Genomic DNA, 19,868 nt, shown 5'->3' on the forward strand with positions numbered 1-19,868 from the left:
ACTTTACACACTTTCTTATTATTTTCCCCACATTTACTTAAAGGGGACATAACATGCTTATTTCCAGGTTCATACTTTGTATTTTGTGTTTCTACTAGAACATGTTTACATGCTTTAATGTTAAAAATACACATAATTTTTCTCATACTGTCTGTCTGAATATACCTGTATTCACCCTCTGTCTGAAATGCTCCACATTACCGCCTGTCTATTTAAGTCCTCCTCCCAGAAAAAGCCCCATCTACTCTGATTGGCTTGTGAGAAAAATATGGTGCACTTTTGCAAAGATAGGCAACGTTCCAAATCGCATACTTTTTCTTTTTTACTTATAGTACGTACTGCAGCTGCCCTTACGGAGTACGTACTGTTGCATGCAGTATGCATGCAATTGGGACATACTACTTCATCATAACATCGCGCCTTGACCTTCTTGAACTTTGACCCTCTTGCTCATATATCCGCTGCACAGAGGATTGTGTGTCAGAATAGCCAGAAAAGCATGCTGGCTTGCATACTGCAAAATGCGACCGGATGTAGTAGGACATCCTGGTATTTTTGGCATACTGCATTTGTCATACTATGTATTGGGACATACTAAATCTTTTCCTGGCATACTAAATAATATCTTAGTATGGGTATTGGAAAGCAAAGGTAGTTCTCAAGCCGTGGGCGAAATATTCTAATGAGCCTGCATGTGACATAGGAAGGGGAGCCAGATCTGAATGGCTTGTTGAATCTCATGAAACTACACCACAAAAACTGACTGGGTTGTCTTACTTCACATTTTTTTGGTTTGTAAGCACTCCAGATACCCAAATGTATGTACACAAGCTCTAAATTTTTTTTTTTATTTTCCATGATATGTCTCCTTTAAATTGAAACAAAACAGGAAACTCATTTGAATGCTCAGTTTTGATTTTATTCCAGAAACAAAAGTGCAGTTTTTATGCAGGATGTCAGGGAAAGCTAGCAAAGATCATTTGCATTAATCACAATACAGCAGATCAAGAACAAGAGGCATCATTCTTTGTTAAACCTCACATTGTAGGACGCATAATAGCCGTTGTTGTACATGTAAAGCCTCTGATCGGTGGGGTTGTAGTGCAGGTTGACAAATTTCTCCTGGAATTTCTGAAAGAGAACACTCATGTATCTCCCCTCTCCCGTCTTGGTGTCGTATGAGTAATAGATCTCCTCTGTGTTCAGATCTCTTGGCCTGGTGGCATACATAACTCCACACACCATGAAAGCGTTCCCTACTTGAGGCTTGAACGCCCTAGTGGTCCATTCATCCTCAATACCGAATGATTTCTCATCTATCTTAGCAACGGCGATTTTACCCTTGGTCTCCTTTGTGGCATACATTACCCACAATCCTTTCTCATCAGCTGAAAAGTCCAGGTACTGGTTCGGTGAATAAGTGTAGGTGAATCTATCGCTTGCTTTTGTGATTTGTCTGTGACTATAAACAGAAGAGGTCAGATTTAATTTGGACATACGGACCGGGTTGGCAGCCTGGTAATATATAGCGTTGCCGTGGACAACGTAGTTATTACCGACGCCTTCGTAGCCTTGTGGCAGACCGTGGTGTGTGAAGGAGGATCTCTGGATGAGTTTGTCGTAGTTAGAGTACAAGTAGAATTCATACACAGAGGGACTGCTGTATGCACCGTACCAGTACATTGACTCGTAGCCTCTAACTGGTTTGGAGTCTTTACCCCAGCCACCATACTGGTATCCTGGGTTCAAATGAGCATTCAGTTGGATGATTGTTGGCTTGCTGACGCTCAGGATTCCTGTGTGATTGCAGTTGCCTGGAAAGAAGAGACCAAAAAATCACATGCAACCTGCTGAGATACTGCAAATAAAGAGCTGATTGAAGATGAGCCTCACCGATATCTGGCTTGATGAGCTCCTGCTCCTTCTGGCACTCCTGCAGCTTCTTCTGCAGCTTGGCGAACTCAATGCGGATCACCTCCAGGTTGCTCTTGTCGAACGTCTCCAGTTGGTTCACGATGAGGGTCATGTTGTGAATCTGGCACAAACACACACAGTTATCATATAACCCAATAAAATGATAGGATCGGTGAAGCTGAGTCTTGTGTCTGTTACCTCAGTGTACAGGCTGTCAAGCATGGGCGAGGAGGAGTTGAGGGAGTCTCTGAGCTGAGACACCAAAGCCTCAAACTCTCTGAGCTCAATCCTGAGCAGCTCAAAGTCCAGTTTGATGTAGTTGTCGGGACTGCTCTCCAGCATGGCCACTCTCACCGTCAGCTCCATCAGCTCTCCTAAGAAGATGTCAAGTTTGCCTCCGTAGTGGACGAGCTGAAAGACACTTTTTCATCAGTTTGTATACTATGAAGCAATTACTGTTACATATAACCACAAAACCAGATTAATGCAAATGGTATTCTCTATTCATTTTTATGGTTAACAACATTTTGAATGGTTAATCATTACAACAGTGCATTATATTTTACTGGAAAATAATAAACAGAATCAAAATAAATTTAGTCTGCTGAGTATGTTGCCACATACAAGAAATTTGACTCAATGCCTCTCAATATGCTTAAAGATAGCGCGAAGAATAAATGTGCAGGAAGATACTAATATGGAAATACCAAACAAATGAGACAGCAAAACTAAACAAAGATAAACAAGAAGTTATTACATTTTGTACAGACAGCATGTGTGAAAATAGATTCACAAATATATATAAAAATCATCTGGACAACACGTAAACGTACATACATTTCAGATTCTTCTCTGATGATTAAAATCATCTACCCTAAATGTGTTTTTTTTCATCTGGAGCACTCAAATTCATATTTTTATTTTGTTTTTCACACATAAAGGATGCTGTTTCTTTCTTTTTTTTTCTTTTTTTTAAATACTTTTACTGCAATCAATTCATGAAATAATACATCCACAAAATGTTGAACATATATTCGCAATTATTACTATTATTTTTGTATTTCATACACCCAGTGGTACAAACAAGAGAACAAGAAAGAAAAATAAATCAATAAATCAATAATTCAATAATTCAATAAATAAAATAAAATACAATTTAAAAAAAGGATGCTGTTTCTTACTTTATTCATGTGGATCTCCACCTCCAGCCTCAGGTCGGTGGTAACCTGCTGCATGTGTTGCACTCGGTCAGCAGGGAAGGTGCCGTCGGGCAGGAACACACTGCAAACACAATCCTGTCCTCCACCAGACGTGGTCACGTTCCCTGACTCCCAGTCCTCCATTGGCTGCAAGAAAACTCAGTTGTTTTATTTACACATTATTACACAGAATACTATTTAATAAGGAATAACAGTCATCTTTAAAACTCACGAGCCAAGCCAGTGCAGGGCTCAGTATGGGAAAGAGTAGCAGCAGAGTCAGATGCATTGTGTCTCTACTGGCAGGATGTCTGGTTGCTACTCTGATCTGTGGGTTTTACACCTCTTATCAGCCAAGATGAAGCATGTGACATCATTCCACAGTCATAATCATTTTATTTGCATCCTTGAGATCAGTGCAGGTGTGCATAATAAACACACCGTCCTGCGATTACTATTTATGATTTATGATCAGTGCAGGTGTGCATAATAAACACACCGTCCTGCGATTACTATTTATGATTTATGATCAGTGCAGGTGTGCATAATAAACACACCGTCCTGCGATTACTATTTATGATTGGGCTTATTTCCTTTGAGAACTTTTAGTTTATTTAGCCATTGACAAAACTCCAGGATGTAAACAGTAACAGCTCTCTGTGCATTCTGACAACATCGTCATGACAAAAAAGAATCTGGTAAATTTACAACACTTTGCTAGTGAGAACATAGTGCACTTAATATAAAAAATGAAAAAACAGAATCAAAGGCTCCATTTCTGCAAATTTAAAACAGTGTTTTTATGTGAAGTGAGGAGACTTACGCTTTATCTCATGTTACAGTATGTACCTGCAACTGTATGTGACACAAAAATAGGAAGAAGGTCTCACCCACTTTTATGATGCAGGGCACCAACACTTTCCTAAATTAACATACTATAAAATACCACTAACCTTCACTAGACATGTGGTTTTTGATCGTCAGTTCCTCTTTTCAGTCAGTTTGTATTTTGAATAGCTGGGGCTATAAGCTAATTGGTTCAATATTAACCTGAAACTTTCATTACACTCTGGAGAAAAACTGAAAATGTAGAATGAGTCTAACAAAGCAACTTATTCTTGAATGATTCTGTCCCTCTAGATTGGAAAAGCAGATTGTTTCTCTTCTGTTCCAGCAGCAGAGAGCAATAACTGCATGTTGATCTTACCACTGTTGTCTGATTATTAAAAGATACAGTGACAGATAATACCAGTCTGCTACAGCACCTTATCCTTAACATACCGTGTATCTCTGTTCTTTTCATGCTGTTATAACTAAGTACATTTACTCAAGTACTGCACTTCAGTACTAATTTGAGGTAGTTGTACTTTACTTGAGTATTTTCTTTTCTACTTCCACTCCACTACATCTCAAAGGGAGCTATTGTACTGTTTTACTCCACTACATTTATCTGACAGCTTTTGTTACTAACATTTTTGCAGCATTTCTCACTATTTTCAGAATTTGTACAAACCAAACAATCAATTGATTACTGGAGAAAATAATCAGCAGATTAATCCGTAATGAAAATAATCATTAGTTGTATAATATATAATATATAATATATAGTACAAAACAGATAAAAATGAGCTCCACCTCAACCAATTTGAACAGTAAAATCCTGCTTTTACATTAATGCATGAGTAATAATAATGTATTTATGTAATATATAATAGTAGAACAGTTAGGGGACATTTTTATGCATTGAGTTGGCTACTTTTACTCTTCATACTTTTAGTACATTTTCCTGATAATACACTTACACTATTACATCAATACAGGACTTTTACTTGTAGCAGAGTATATTTACATTGTCGTATTAGTAGGAAGGATCTGAATACTTCCTCCACCACTGGTTATGATTTATGTCTCTGTGGCACATGGACGTAAGCTCTGGCAATCCTCACCCTTGGGTCCATTATTCAATTTGATTTAGAAGCCTGTTCAACCCACTATCCAATGACAAATGCACACTTATATTAGATTGATTAGTGTGTATTTGCCTTATGTCTTTGTCCATTTTAGACCTGATGGAGATACAGTAGTGCCGAAACGCCATTTATATATATTTTTTTCCATTTTTGGGGGATTGAACACACTGGATATAACTTTCATTAGTTTATATTTTCATCTGATTATCTGGAATAATCTTTAATCGTGCTGTTTTTCCCTGATTGTATGTATCAGGGATATTTTATTTATATATAAAAATAAAAAGTTAAGACAGTTGACACAATTTGAATGCTTCAGTTTGATTTTATTCAGGAAAAGACAGTTAAAAAGTCTATGTGGTACAGTACATAGCTTTATAGAGCTGCAGATCACTCGTATCAATCACAATACATAGATCACAAAGAGGTAAGGGATCAGTCTTTGTTGAACCTCACACTGTAGGACACGTAGTAGCCGCTGTTGTACATGTAGAGCTTCTGATCGGTTGGGTTGTAGTCCAGGTTGGTGTATGTCTCCTGGAACTTGGGGAAGCGGACGTTGAGGTGTTTCTCCTGGTTGGTCTTGGTGTCGAACGCGTAGAAGATCTCCTCTGTGTTCAGATCCACTGACCTGGTGGCGTACATGACCCCGCAGGCCATGAAGGCGTTGCCAGCCAGCTGCTTGTACGCACCGGTGTTCCACTCATCCTCGATGCCAAATGATTTCTCATCTACTTTAGCGAGCACAATTTTACCTTTGCTCTCCTCCGAGGCGTACATTACCCACAAGCCTTTCTCATCAGCTGCAAAGTCCAAGTTCTGATTGTCTGAGTAACTGTACGAGAACCTTGTACTGGCGGCCGGGATCACTCTGTAGTCATATTTGGAGCTGGTCAGATTCAGTTTGCTCATACTGAAAGGGGAGTTGTGCTGGTAATATATGGTGTTGCTGTGAACTATGTAATTGTTGCCGGTGCCTTCCCACCCGTTCGGTATGTCGTGGTGTTTGAACGAGGACCTCAGAATCAGCTTCTCATAGTTGGAGTACAGATAGAAGTCATGCACAGAGGGAGTGCTGTGTGCACCGTAGAAGTACATTGATTCATAGCCTCTGACAGGTTTGGAGTCTTTTCCCCAGCCGCCATATTGAAAACCTGCATTCAAATGAGCGTTCATCTGGACCACCGTTGGCTTGCTGACCCCCATGATCCCTGTGTGATTGCAGTTGCCTGGAAAGAAAAGATAAATGTTAACTGGTTGATTTCTTAGCTATTGCCCACAATCTTCTGACTAGTTGCGTTACCAATATCTGGCTTGATGAGCTCCTGCTCCTTCTGGCACTCCTTCAGCTTCTTCTGCAGCTTGGCGAACTCAATGCGGATCACCTCCAGGTTGCTCTTGTCGAACGTCTCCAGTTGGTTCACGATGAGGGTCATGTTGCGGATCTGGGAATAAACACATAAATCAAATGGAAATTGAATTCTCGAATTATGAAGGAAGCCACGCTATTTCCAAGTCTATGTTACCTCAGTGTACAGGCTGTCAAAGATGGGCGAGGAGGAGTTGAGGGAGTCTTTGAGCTGAGACACCAGAATCTCGAACTCTCTGAGCTCAACCCGGAGCAGCTCAAAGTCCAGTTTGATGTAGTTGTCGGGACTGCTCTCCAGCATGGCCACTCTCACCGTCAGGTCCAACAGCTCTCCTAAGAAGATGTCCAGTTTGCCGCCGTAGTGGACGAGCTGAAAGACATTTTCATCAGTTTGTATACTATGAAGCAATTACTGTTGCATTTCACAAATGTTATGATGTATAAATGCTGTGGAACCGCTCAGACCTCAGTCTTACTTTACCTTGTTCATTTGAATTTCCACCTCCAGGATCAGATCCTTGCTGACTTGCTGCATGTGCTGAACCCGGTCAGCAGGGAAGCTGGTTTCAGGCAGATACACATGACAGACGCACTGACCGGACTCACCCACTGATGCAGTCACATTTCCAGACTCCCAATCATGCACTGGCTGAAGATTAAATAAAAGAATACCACATTATTAAAGTTGATTATAATAAATGACTAATCCACATGCAGGTTGTAATAGACAAAGGGTCACTTACAATCCAGGCCAAAGCAGGACTGAGCAGCAGCAGCAGCAGAATTGGCAGCATCGTGTCTCAGTTTGCCTCTCAGCGTCTCCTCTGTTTCCTCCTGATCATAGGGGTTTATAAAGACGGATCTTATCACATCATCACAAACACCTTCTCTCTTCCCATAGTTGTTATTTGAGCTGTCTGGAACTTCAACACAAGAGCAGATGTTCATTCACAAGCACCTTATGACTTAATGGCATTATCCTTGTTTGCTCACAATAGCTTTTGAGGACGTCATGTTTGATCGAAACATGGGGTGTGGATGAGAATAACGCCATGTGTAGTGAATTCTGGTAGCACCTTGTAATGTTTATGGTCTGTTAGCTGAGTGTGTTATATGGTAGAAAGAGGCAGACACTGTTTCAGGCTGTATAATTAAATTTAATCTCCAAATAGACCAGTTTTATTTATGATTTATCCTGCTTTTTTGTTTCTATAGTCTTTAGAAGTCAGTTCTCACTGTACTGTGAATAAAATAATCAAATTGCTTCTTTGTATTGTTTCCTCATCCACATGGTTAATTGTGTAATCTCATGCATGTGACTTGGGTGGTGCCTTTGAACGGCGTGGTTCACGAGAGGGACATATTGTGCTACAAGGAAACAACTTTTGAATGAAATGCTGACTCAAACATGAGGATTTCACTATGCACGAGCAATTTTTATTCACTTCAGTAGAAACACTAAAAGAAAAGATTCTGTTTTAAAGAAAAACGTTTGCAGGTGTGACAGTTATGAGCATGAAACTGTGAAATTGAAAAGCAAACATTAAAAAAATGAATCTGGAATCTAATTAATTTTTTTAAGGTTTCCATTTAAATTAGTAAAAGAGTTCAATGATCATGTAAACACACTAAATCTGCTTCCCCTTATGAAAAAAGTAGTATAATTTAAGTTTATATTATGAAGTATACTTAAGTAAAGTTCAAGTATATATCCCCCAAGTACACTTTATGTTATAAGTATACTAATATCAATGCACTAGCAGTATAATTGTAAGTACTTCAATACTTATTGGGACTAAATTGGCCCACTTTTATAAAAGTATACTTTTTAGTGTACTATAAGGAGAATCCAAAAACTTGATGAATTGAATTAAATTCATATCAAAACATCCATTTACAAATTCTTTAATAGTCTACTCTATCAAAAGGTAAGCACAACTACAAGCCAAGTATACCTTTCTGTAAGCCTACAAGGCAAGAATACTTCATTATACTTTTATAAAATGCATCTCGATCAAAAGATTAAGTACAAAAATAAGCCAAGTATTTTTAGAATTTTCTGTATACTTGTCAGTATAAGTTAAGTAAACTTAAGTATACTTTTGTTAAGTATATCTCTGATAGGTACATAAAAAGTAAACTGAAAATATACTCTCTTATTTTAAATTTAATATAAGTATACTAATAGCGCACTTGAATAAACTTCTTTTTGGTAAGGGTCGACAGACAGGTGACAAATTAACGGGGGGAAAAACGTATATAAACGAGTGGAGACACATGATGAATGCAGATGCTTCCATAGGGGGCAGGAGAGGTCACTGAATGGTTTGATCAACTCAAAAGGCCTTTTCTGCAGCAGACATTTTAACTTGTCACTGCAGGAAAAGCACAGATGTCATGCATTCATTAGTTATCGATGCATCACATTTAGGTGCTTGTCCCTAAAGTGTTCATGCCGGCCTGCTGGAATAGCTTACTAGGACACTTATATGTAACAGAGCTATGATTTATTGCAAGCAAAATGTTTGACAGTTCTCATCTGGAGAAGCATAAACAGGCACATGGCTTAAGGAAATTGTGGTTTTATTTAAGATGTTTTATATTTATGTGGTTTTTGCCGTTTTTTTGTCTTTTGTTGCTGTAGTTTTTCATGTAATAATTTTTCTACATTTCTTGTTTAAAAAAGACAAATCAATAAACATATGGTTTAAAAAAACAGAGCCATGATTAATGTTATTAGTAACACCTGTGCAATGGATATCCCAGTCTACAATGGAACTAAGTCTTCCATTTTATTGTGTCATCCTTTATAAATAAAGTAAATGAATGCACACCACATCACCTAAGTTAACATCAGTTTATGTATATTATTGCTGCTATAGTTCACTGCCGTTTTCTCCCTCTCCTATTGGATTGTCATTTCACCTATTTAGAAGGCAGGCATTTTTTCACAGCAGACATGTTGACGTGCTATAATAGGAAAATCACAGGTGTTTCTAATGACACTAACGATGTCTCTGTGTCCCAGTGAGTCCTGACAGTGTGAGAGTATTCCAGCGCCGTGCACAATACCACGATCCTGATACTGAACCAGGTATAACAATTCAGCCATCAATATTATATCAATGCTTTTAGTTGTTTTTTAAGATGTCTTCTGTGAAAAAGGTCTATACATACAGTATATGCTATATGTATTATGTTGCAACACCAGTCTAGCTGCTTTTGGGAGTTAACACAGTGGCTGCAGACTGAAAGTTGGTAGTTTATAGATACATCAGAAAAAAACTAAGAATGCAAAAATCAATATTGTAAGTTGATTTATTGATTCTGCAACGCAGCACTTGGAATCAAGGGTCATATACAGTATATGCCACAGAATGCTCATCTAATAGTAGAAATAAATTCCCACTTTTATTTTGTTTATGGATAGGCTACTTGTAATGTTTAGATCACGTAAATGGGAACGTTTAATTTTCCATTATAAATCACAAGCCAGTTCTGCACATCTACTTTCTTTCAGTGTCAGAAACTTACAAATGCAAATAAATAAGTAATGGGATGTTCTTGCCACCATGGACAATACTGCACTTAGCAAGCGTGTGAGGCACTAGAATGAGTCAACCTGAATGAGTGGGTGAATTAATAAAAGTCATTTGAAAATAATGCACTCTATTCATGAGCGTTTGCACAAGGACACACTTGACACTTTTCTAATGCTTGAGATCATTTATTAGCAATCAAGAAGACGGATAATTGATGCACTACATGAACTATAAGAAAAGAAATGAGAGATGTAATCATTGCTTCATTCATAGGATGTGATACTTCAGTAAGTCACAGATTCAGGAGAGGAGAAACGCTGGTTCCACCGTGGCTTTAGCAGTGTGGTTAAACCACAGATGGTAGTTAACGTAGTAGCCGTCGTTGTACATGTAGAGCTTCTGGTCGGTGGGATTGTAGTCCAGGTTGGAGAACTTATCCTGGAACCTCTCAAAGGGAACGCTGACGTAGCTCTCTTGTCCGGTCTTGGTGTCGTACTTGTAAAATATCTCTTCAGTTTGGATGTCAATTGTTCTGATTGCATACAGGACGCCGCACACCATGAAGGCGTTGCTCACTCCCGGTTTATACACACTAGTCTGCCATTCCTCCTCAACCCCGAAAGAAGGCTCGTCTATTTTAGCGATGACCATCCGACCGCTGGACTCCTCCGTGGCGTAGGTCACCCACAGGCCAGTTTCATCAGCGGCGAAGTCAAACTTCTGATTGGGTGAGTTGGTGTAGGAGAATCTGGTGCTGGCCTTGGGAATCACCCTGGACTCATATCTCATGGTGGTGAAATTCAACTTTGCCAACCCAAACGGGTTGTTGATCTGATAATACAGAGTGTTGTCTCGGATGATGAAGTCGTTCCCCGTGCCGATCCAGCTGCTGTGTAAGTTGTGATGCTGGAACTGTTTTCTCAAAATGAGGTTCTTGTAGTTAGTGTAGAACCTGACATCAACGATGGAGCCACTGGTGTACCCGGAGTACCAGTACATGGATTCTCTGTCGGGAACAGGCTTTGAGTCTTTCCCCCAGCCTCCATATTTGTAGCCGGCATTAAGATGGGCGTTCAGTTGGCTTACGATGGGCTTGCCGACCTTGATGATACCCGTGTGTGCACAAGAACCTGCAGAGAGGAGAAAGGAACAATTAGAGTCCAAAGAGGGGTTAGATTTAGATGTGGGGTGCGAATGAGCTCACCAATGTTGGGGTTGAAAAGCTCCTGGTGGCGTCGTTCGCAATCCTCTAGCTGCAGCTGCACCTTGACGTACTCTCGACGCGTCACCAGGATCAAGTTCTTGTCGTAGGTCTTCTCCAGTCTGTTCAGGGTCTCCACCATGACTGTGATCTGAGAGCAAACACACGGTTAGCCGGTGGATATTTGGCATTATGTCTGTTAACGATCATGTGGACTCACCTGAACACGCAGGGACTGGAAGACAGCGGTGGAGCCTCTGATGGAGAGCTGCAGCTCTTTAATCAGAGCCTCCACCTGTTTGATCTCCACCTTAATGTCGTCCATGTCGGCGTCGTTGTAGGCATCGGGGTTCTTCTCCATTTTTTCTACTTCTGCTGTCAGCCTTATTATCTTTTCTGCATACGCCGTCAGCTTGGTCTCATAGTCTTCCAGCTGAAATAGGTAAAAAAAAACATTTTACACATTTTTTGCCTGTCTCAAATATGTCATCATCTAACATGCCTGAGCACCTTGCCCATCTCCAGCTCCACTTTGTGTGAGATCTCCACGGCCGTCTGCTCCACCACCACCAGGTCTCCAACAGGAAAGGTAGAACTGGGCAGGAAGGCATCACAGGTGCACCTGTCTCCGCTTCCACCTCCTGTCTCGTTCCTCGCACTCCCCCCGCTCCACAGGCCTACACGCTGAGAAAAGAAAAGGTCATATGAACATACAGTAGATCAGCTCACCTCTAACGTGAGAGCCTCAAAGAATAAAGATGAATCAGTTGATCTAAGTCATGCCATACATACTGTACGTACCCCCCAGGCCATCGTGGAGCTCAGCAGAGCCAAGAAGTACAGAGTGCCGATCATTCTTAGTGCAGTCAGAGTTGTAATGATTCAGACAGCTGGATCTCCGGGGCTTATATAGCCTGTTTCTACATCTTGCAGCTTGCAGCACCTGTCCTAGTTCACAGCAGCCAAGGCACATGCCAAGATGTAACACTTAGTGTTATCTTTAGCAAACAGGAATTAATTGTTTGTTTGAAATGATCCATTCATGTTTGGTTGTGCATCGCTGATGGGTGGGTCTACCATCTGACAGAGTTCCCAAGTGTTATGAAATGTTTTGTTTCTCCAGATGCTGAATATACTACGCACAGTTGAACCAGATGAATAATTAAAGGTCTTATTAATAACATTTATGTAGACAAATATATTTTTTTAATAACATCCACAGAACCTTTAGAAACATGCCAAATAAAAGTATGGCTTTTCCTGAAAAAAATTATAATTGTCAATTAATCATTTTAAAAATGTTGGCGGGTCCAAAATGAATGTTTTGTTTATCTCTGTGGGAAATATCTGATGTTTGGCTCCCACTTCTAACAAGGCTTGTGAGCCAATAGTATAACAACGTTGGTATCACATGGTATCTCTGTGTCGTCAGTTAGTGTGGGAAAAAACAGATAAATGGCTGAGATTGACGGTAAGTGTCTGGCAATGACTTGTTGTGAAGTGAATGCAATAGAACGTGGGAGGGAGAATGTGACATCTAGTGGCTGAATGTTATCAATAGCACCTTTTAAAATCTTTATTTAATCATTTTAGCCAACATTGGCAAAATAATCAGAACATTTTAAACCACTATACAGACGTTTACAATCACTTGACAGTTGATACACGTTTGGTGGTTTTCTTTTTCTTCAGTTTCTTGGTTTTGGCTTTAGCCGCTGGCTGCTTGGCATCAAGCGCAGGCCTGGACCTGGTCAGGTGGTTAGCGGTGGGGCTCAGCTTGCTGTGGCTCATCTCTGGATCAGAGCGTGCACCCTGGGCAGAGATGGATTTGCTCGGAGCCGAGCGAGGGGAGTCATCCAGCAGGTTTGGCTGGGAGTAGGAGCGCATAGCCGGGGAGCTGCTGGGACGGTACGGCGTCGTGCCTCCTAGCATGGGCAGGTGGACATGTTCGTTGCTCAGATTAGTGACGGAATAGCGGCTGCTGTTGGACATGACAATGTGGTGCCAAGAACTCAGAGGGGTGGCGGAGAAGTGCTGGGGGCCACTCGAATCCTCTTTGGCCCCTCCTGGAGATATGACCATGGAGCTGCGTGGTGTCACGGCCTCGACGGCGCTCTGGAAGGTCTTGAGGATGCGGTCGCTCTTCTGCTTCTCTTTCTTCTGACGGGACTCGACCTTCCTCAGCTGGCGGCGGTGATCCCTCATCATCTGTTTCCTTGTATCTGCCAGTCCCCTACATAAGACAGTACACATGCATGACTCTTTTACGACTTTGTTCACAGTACAGATCTGGACCAATTCCCACATTTGGTTCCACTACACCATCAATCAAACACTGATAAGACTGTACAATACACAGCACCGTCATCACTCAGTGTTTTGCAACAATAAACCTTTACACACCACAGGTCTACTCTGTGAAACTATTTATATGGCACATCTGTGAGTGTGATCAAACAGTAGCTCACCTGTAGTCGACCATTCCTGTCCTGTCACGATCAAGTCTGTGAATCAGCTCCTCAATCTGGTAGCGATCCAAAGGAATACTTGATTGCTATCAGGACAGAAGGAAAAATCAAACAGTCAGTTACAAACTTTCTTCCTTCAATGATTCACTATAGGTCCTTACAGCAGTTGTTCCCAACCTTTTTCCTCAGGAGACCCTTTTTCTATCTTTGACTATACTGATAACCCCTGACTAAGTGACATATTTTAGGGATATTTCATATTATATTCAATAATATGACGCTTTGGTGACCCTAGTGGGGTAGTAGGTTGGGAACCAGAGCCTTACAGTATGCTTTTATTGATCCACTGTGTGCTGTCTGTTGGTCAATGAGCAGCATCAGAAAAGATCTGTGAGAAGTACTAGAATAGAGCTCATCATGCATGATTTAAGGATGATTTCATGGTATTCTGCCCTGCCAATGTCACTGACTGCACAGTTAAGTATAGGAATTTATCTGGAAACCTGCACCGCCTTCCTGAAGTCAGCAACAGGGACTCGCATGGTGCCATCTTTGTCAATGTTCCGAAAAAAATCCCAGAGGCGTAGCTTGCGTTGATCCAAATAATCCTTCAAAAACATTGGGAGAAGACATTTTGACAATTATGAAATACTGAACATGCAGAACCAAACAAAGACAGAGTTGCCATCATTTGACAGCTTTACTAATTTAAAGGTACAGTGTGTAGGATTTGGCTGTAACTAGTGGTGTGGTTACAGATTGAAACCCACTGAGTATCCCTCAGCTCACTCCTCCCTTTCCAAGACTGCGGTAACGTGAGCTGCCGAGTGCAAAAAAACTTACGCTGTTCGCCTCGCTCAGAGGCCATCCTTACAGTACCATAATAACACTGCAACGGTAGTCAGACAGCGGCTGGCGGTACCACGGTTTTGCACGTAGTGCAAAAACAGAGAACTACGTAGGCCTTCAGGTAACATAAAACATGAAAGTCTCTCTCTAGATCCAGCGTTTGGTTTGTCCGTTCTGAGCTATTGTAGAAACATGGTAGACTCGTGGCGGACTCGTTATAATAATAATAATAATACATTTATTTATATAGCACTTCTTAAAACAGATGTTACAAAGTGCTTCACAAGACAATAAAAGCAGATAAATAAAGTAAAAGATATTATAACTGTTAAAACCGAACATCAGACAATAAAAGCAGATAGAGGAAAACACATATGGTAACTGCTAAAATTTGGTGGAAGTGTTTTCTGGGCTTGCCTAAGTACAAAGTCAAGAAATATTAAAAATTGGTCAAACCGTTTGGCCTAAAAGTGAGTTTTTCATACTATATCTGATATTTGGGCACATGGGACTACTGTTTTTGCAATGAACTCCATTATATTTTATGAAAAAACAGCAGCATATGCCCAAATACTAGATATAGTATGATAAGAAAATGGCTGTATCTCAGAAACTACAAGGAGCACAATCAAGTATTTGGTATCAATGAACTCATAACAAGTTGCAAGCTAATATCTACATATTACCTCTTCAAGGACCCGCTAATATGTAGATATGAAGGACTCATTCTAACAAAAACACAACAGTTCTTAGTTTCAGGTGATTATACACTAATAAAAACATAGTTATGAATATTATATTCCATTTCCTGCTACACACTGGCCCTTTAAAATGTGAGTAAAATATTTATTCTATACATGAATATCTATATTGTCATATAAAATGCTGGAACGTAACCAACCTGGATGACTTTCATTGGATCAACACGTTTTGGTGGCTTCTTAGCGATGAAGCCTCCTACGCCTCCATACTGTACATCCAGACCAGGATGATCATGACACGTCACCTCCAACAGATGCACAAAGGTCTCATTTACCAGCACATTCTGGTAAAAACAATAATGACGGTGCAGACAAGATGGTATACACAGGGTTTTCATTGTGCTTCATTTCATAATGAAAGGTTTGATTTGTTTGAACTGTGATTAAAATGATATGACAGTAACTCACACATATGTTGATCTCCTCCAAGGCAGTTCTAGGTGTGTTCTTGACCACATTAACCAGGGCCAGTGCTCCCTCTACTGTTAGAGAGTTGTAAGCCAGCTACAGGAGTGTAAGAATAAAACATCACCTTATCTGCATCATACTGATGATGCATGTCGGCTTAAAACAACCTCATCCACCCACCAGCAGGACTCGGAGTGTGTCATTGAACTCGAGACCCCTGCACAGCATGCCCACGCCTTCGTTGGTGAGGCGGTTGTTGTTGAGGTTCAGGTGCACCAGAGTGTTGTTGAATTTTAGGGCCTCTCCCATGGCCAGAGCGCCCTCATTCCCAAAACCATTCCACGATAAGTCGAGGTGTTTTAACATCATATTCACCTAAATATGGAGAATGTGATCAGATGTTGAATACCAAGTCAGTGATCAAATGCATTTGTTATACAGCCATTACCTTGAGTCCAGCAGAAAAAGCCACAGCCCCTTTCATTCTGAGATGGTTCCAGCTCAGATCCAGCACCTCGAGACCCTCGTTGTTTGCTGTAGAAATGGAGGTAAAATCAGGCATTACATTCATAAAGTGAAGCAATGCATTTGGTCACATCTACATTAAGATTAGTGAACTTTACCGTACCCAACAGTTGTCCCAAATGTTCCCCTCCTTTTCCACAAAATTCATTATGGCTCAGGTCTAGTTCCTTTATTCTGGAATTGATCTACATGTAAAGATATTAGTAACAAAATAGCCGACCATTACACTCAACCCATTTGTGCCCAAAGACTATTTGTAGTATGATAAGGAAAAATGCCACATTTGTTTTAATTGGTCAAAAACTCTTGAAATTTGAACTTTAGGCAAGTATCTAACAGTGCAAATTTGAAATTTATTTTTAGATCACATGAAAAGTCACACTTTTATTTATTGTCAAAGTTAGAATTTTGAAAAACATTAACATTGTACCTATTAAAGGTTTTCCATATGATTTTTTTTACACTGTGTGCATATCTTTGCTCCTTGTAGTTTCTGAGATACAGCCATTTTCTTATCATACTATATCTACTATTTGGGCATATGCTACTGTTTTTTCATAAAATATAATGAGTCTATTGCAAAAACAGTAGTCCCATGTGCCCAAATACCAGATATATAATGAAAAACTCACATTTAGGCCAAACGGTTTGACCAATTTTGAATATTTCTTCACATTTGTGCTTAGGCAAGCCCAGAGAACACTTCCACCAAATTTAGAAAGAAAAAGAGTTGCAGGCACAAATGGGTTAATAATGCCAATTGTCATGTAAGGCTTAAAGGTCAGTGTTTGGATAACTGATTATTAATCACTTACCGACAAGGCTTCTGCAAAATATTTAGCATCATCATCAGTAAATCCATTTCCTATTGGGACGAAATGTTTAAATGTAAAATAATCTCATGACTTGATTATGTCAAGTCTGATCTCAGTACATCACCCTTCTGTCAGTACAGTCATATCTCTTAATGTTACCTGAAATTACCTGAAAGCTTCATAGATTTTAATGAAATGTTGTCCAGCAACACTTTAGCCACATACTCAGCTCCTGCAGACTGCAGATAGTTGTTGGATAAATCCTGAAAGCCAAACAGATATTGGTACAGTAGGCTGCATACTCCACTGTAAATGCCACCTGAAAAGCACTTGTGCCCTCTAGTGGCAGCTGTGCAGTCCAACATACCAGGTGCTGCATGGTGAAATTAGCCCTCAGCATCTCCACCAGGTATTTGGCTCCCTCAGCTTCAATGTGATTGTCTGCCAGTTCCAGGGTGTCGATTTGCATATCAGCCTGAATACAAAGAGCTTATCAGATATTTTCTATTTTAAAAAAAGGCCACACTCAATAGCATGAATTTTAAACTCACCACTAAAGCGATAGCAAGTGCCTTGCACCCCAGAGGTCCCAGCCCATGGTGGCTGAGGGTCATGGTTGTAGAGTCGAGGTTTCGTATAAAATAGGAGACTGGCACCACACCCACCAGCTTGCAGGCCTGGAGGTACACTTCAGATATAGACATCTCCTTGTTGCTCTCCTCTTTTTCTGGAAATGAAGAAGCCCACACTGTATGAGTAGTAGCCTACTGTACCCTTACAAAAAATAAGTTTATATAAGTGTGCTATTAGTATACTTCTTTTAAACTTAAAATAAGTAAGTATACTTTCAGTTTACTTTTTATGTACTTATCAGAGATATACTTAATAAAATTATACTTAAGTATCCTTAGCTTATACCGATAAGTATACAGAAAAATCTAAGTGTGCTTGGCAAGTATACAGAAAATTCCAAGTATACTTGGCTTATACTGAAAAGTATGCAGAAAAGTACAAGTATATTTGGCTAAGTACTATAAGTTCACTTAAAGAAAACTTGCGATAAAAAGTAAACTAGTACTTTACTGAGAGTATACTTTAAATTGTACTTTCATAAACTAAAATGTGGGTTATAAGTATATACCTACTAAACTAACAGTCTACCTATAAGTTCACTTGTAGTATAGTTCATATTAAAATACAACTTGGATGTAAACTAGTTGTGTTCTCAAAGTTTACTACTCTTACATTTAAAGTATATTTATTTAATTAAAAAGTGGGCCAAGAAGTTTTGAAGTAGCACACTTACAAGTATACTACTAGTATATTGATATTAGTATACTTATTATATAAAGTATACTTGGGATTATATAATTTAATTATACTTGTTTACTTATATACAGTAGGCTAAGAATGTATGTTTCACAGCAACACTTTGTCAAAACAAGATGTTCATTTGCATTGTTTTTTTAATGTTTGTTTTTTTACCACATGATTATGAATTTATAGTACAAATGTACAGCTTTACAGTAGGAGCAGCAAAATGGCTATTACTGTATTTAATCAAGAACTCTAAAAGGAATCCAAGAATGAATTTAATGTGCTCACCATCCGACTCCAAGTCTGTGTCAAACTCATCCTCGGTGTCCTGGGGTTGAGTCGGTGATGGACACTCATCATCTTTTAGGCAGAGGGACTCAAAAGACAGCGTCGACATTGCTCTACGCTGTCAGAGCCTATATGTCCTGTTTGAAACCATTTCCCAGACACAAAGTCTTCAGGTTATTTTGTTCATTTATTCCTGTGTTCTGTAGCATAATGGGCTAGCACTGTGAGATGAAATAGGCCTGTGCTGTCCAGCAGGTAATTCTACCCCTCAGGTAACGTTTCATGCGTGGGGACATCAACTATTCATGCCTCAGTATGGTTACAATGCTGGGTTTATTTTAGTCAAGCAAAACTCCAAGTATCCTACAGCATGACTCTTACCAAAAAGTAGTATACTTCAAGTTTATTTTATGAAGTAAACTTAAGTAAGGTTCAAGTATATTTCCCAAGTATACTTTATGTAGTAAGTATACTAATATCAATGTACTAGTAGTATACTAGTAAGTGTACTACTTCAATACTTCTTGGGGCTAAATTGACCCAATTTTTAGTTTATAAAAGTATACTTCTAAGTGTACTTTAATTGTGAGAATAGTAAACTTTGATTACTAGTTTACATCTAAGTAGTATTTTGTACTACAACTATACTATGAAGTGAACTATACTATAAGTGAACTTCTAGGTATACTGTTAGTTTACTAGTTATATACTTGTTACTTTTTAGTTTATGAAAATACACTTTAAAGTACTCTTTGTAAATTACTAGTTTAATATTTTTTACTGCAAGTATACTTGTAAGTTTTCTTTAACTTATTGTACTTAGCCAATGATTTATGCATTACATAAAGACACGTTTGCCATTCGACTTGTAGTTTTGTGATGAGATTAAGAAAATATATAAAAATGAGTTTTTCTCGCTTGCCTCCACAGTGAACGGGGAATGTAAGACGTAGATTATAAGTAAATTCATATCAAAGCAAACAAACTCTCAAACACTTAAATAGGCTAGCACAACAGTATAACCAAAATATACTCAGTCTTTTCTGTATACTTGTCAGTATAAGCCAAGTATACTTTTCTAGACTAAAAAGTATAAACTGAAAGAATATTCTCTTATTTTAAGTTTAAAAGAAGTATACTAGTAGCACACTTGAATAAACTTATTTTTGGTAAGGGGACACTATGTGAAATGATGTGGTTTGAAGTAAAATGACATTTGAAGGATGTTGTACGTCTATAATA

At 39.4% G+C, this 19,868-nt stretch overlaps 4 protein-coding genes across 4 annotated transcripts; all 4 read right to left on the reverse strand.

The window, feature by feature from the left end:
• Positions 1 to 886: 886 nt before the first annotated feature.
• LOC141784044 (olfactomedin-4-like) lies at positions 887 to 3,375 on the reverse strand. The gene is made up of 4 exons (XM_074661727.1): positions 3,096 to 3,375; positions 2,113 to 2,325; positions 1,894 to 2,035; positions 887 to 1,814 (listed from the first exon to the last, which is right to left on the reverse strand). Exons 1-4 carry the CDS (start codon positions 3,255 to 3,257, stop codon positions 1,021 to 1,023), a joined length of 1,311 nt encoding a protein of 436 aa, XP_074517828.1. The 5' UTR covers positions 3,258 to 3,375; the 3' UTR covers positions 887 to 1,020.
• A 1,801-nt stretch (positions 3,376 to 5,176) lies between these two features.
• LOC141783321 (olfactomedin-4-like) lies at positions 5,177 to 7,246 on the reverse strand. The gene is made up of 5 exons (XM_074660559.1): positions 7,196 to 7,246; positions 6,934 to 7,101; positions 6,610 to 6,822; positions 6,387 to 6,528; positions 5,177 to 6,312 (listed from the first exon to the last, which is right to left on the reverse strand). The coding sequence occupies exons 1-5, from the start codon at positions 7,244 to 7,246 to the stop codon at positions 5,519 to 5,521; spliced, it is 1,368 nt and encodes a 455-aa protein (XP_074516660.1). The 3' UTR covers positions 5,177 to 5,518.
• Positions 7,247 to 10,189: 2,943 nt separating this feature from the next.
• Positions 10,190 to 12,190, reverse strand: LOC141783721 (olfactomedin-4-like). Its single transcript, XM_074661169.1, has 5 exons — positions 11,997 to 12,190; positions 11,706 to 11,879; positions 11,416 to 11,628; positions 11,199 to 11,346; positions 10,190 to 11,124 (listed from the first exon to the last, which is right to left on the reverse strand). Exons 1-5 carry the CDS (start codon positions 12,048 to 12,050, stop codon positions 10,295 to 10,297), a joined length of 1,419 nt encoding a protein of 472 aa, XP_074517270.1. The 5' UTR covers positions 12,051 to 12,190; the 3' UTR covers positions 10,190 to 10,294.
• Positions 12,191 to 12,824: 634 nt separating this feature from the next.
• On the reverse strand, positions 12,825 to 18,735 carry lrrc74a (leucine rich repeat containing 74A). The gene is made up of 13 exons (XM_074661004.1): positions 18,627 to 18,735; positions 17,573 to 17,748; positions 17,389 to 17,496; positions 17,191 to 17,284; positions 17,022 to 17,071; positions 16,310 to 16,391; positions 16,130 to 16,215; positions 15,862 to 16,056; positions 15,682 to 15,777; positions 15,414 to 15,557; positions 14,167 to 14,271; positions 13,664 to 13,749; positions 12,825 to 13,428 (listed from the first exon to the last, which is right to left on the reverse strand). The coding sequence occupies exons 1-13, from the start codon at positions 18,733 to 18,735 to the stop codon at positions 12,843 to 12,845; spliced, it is 1,917 nt and encodes a 638-aa protein (XP_074517105.1). The 3' UTR covers positions 12,825 to 12,842.
• Positions 18,736 to 19,868: the final 1,133 nt, after the last annotated feature.

The sequence above is a fragment of the Sebastes fasciatus genome, chromosome 15 (genome assembly GCF_043250625.1).
Source record: "Sebastes fasciatus isolate fSebFas1 chromosome 15, fSebFas1.pri, whole genome shotgun sequence".
Classification (NCBI taxonomy): domain Eukaryota; kingdom Metazoa; phylum Chordata; class Actinopteri; order Perciformes; family Sebastidae; genus Sebastes; species Sebastes fasciatus.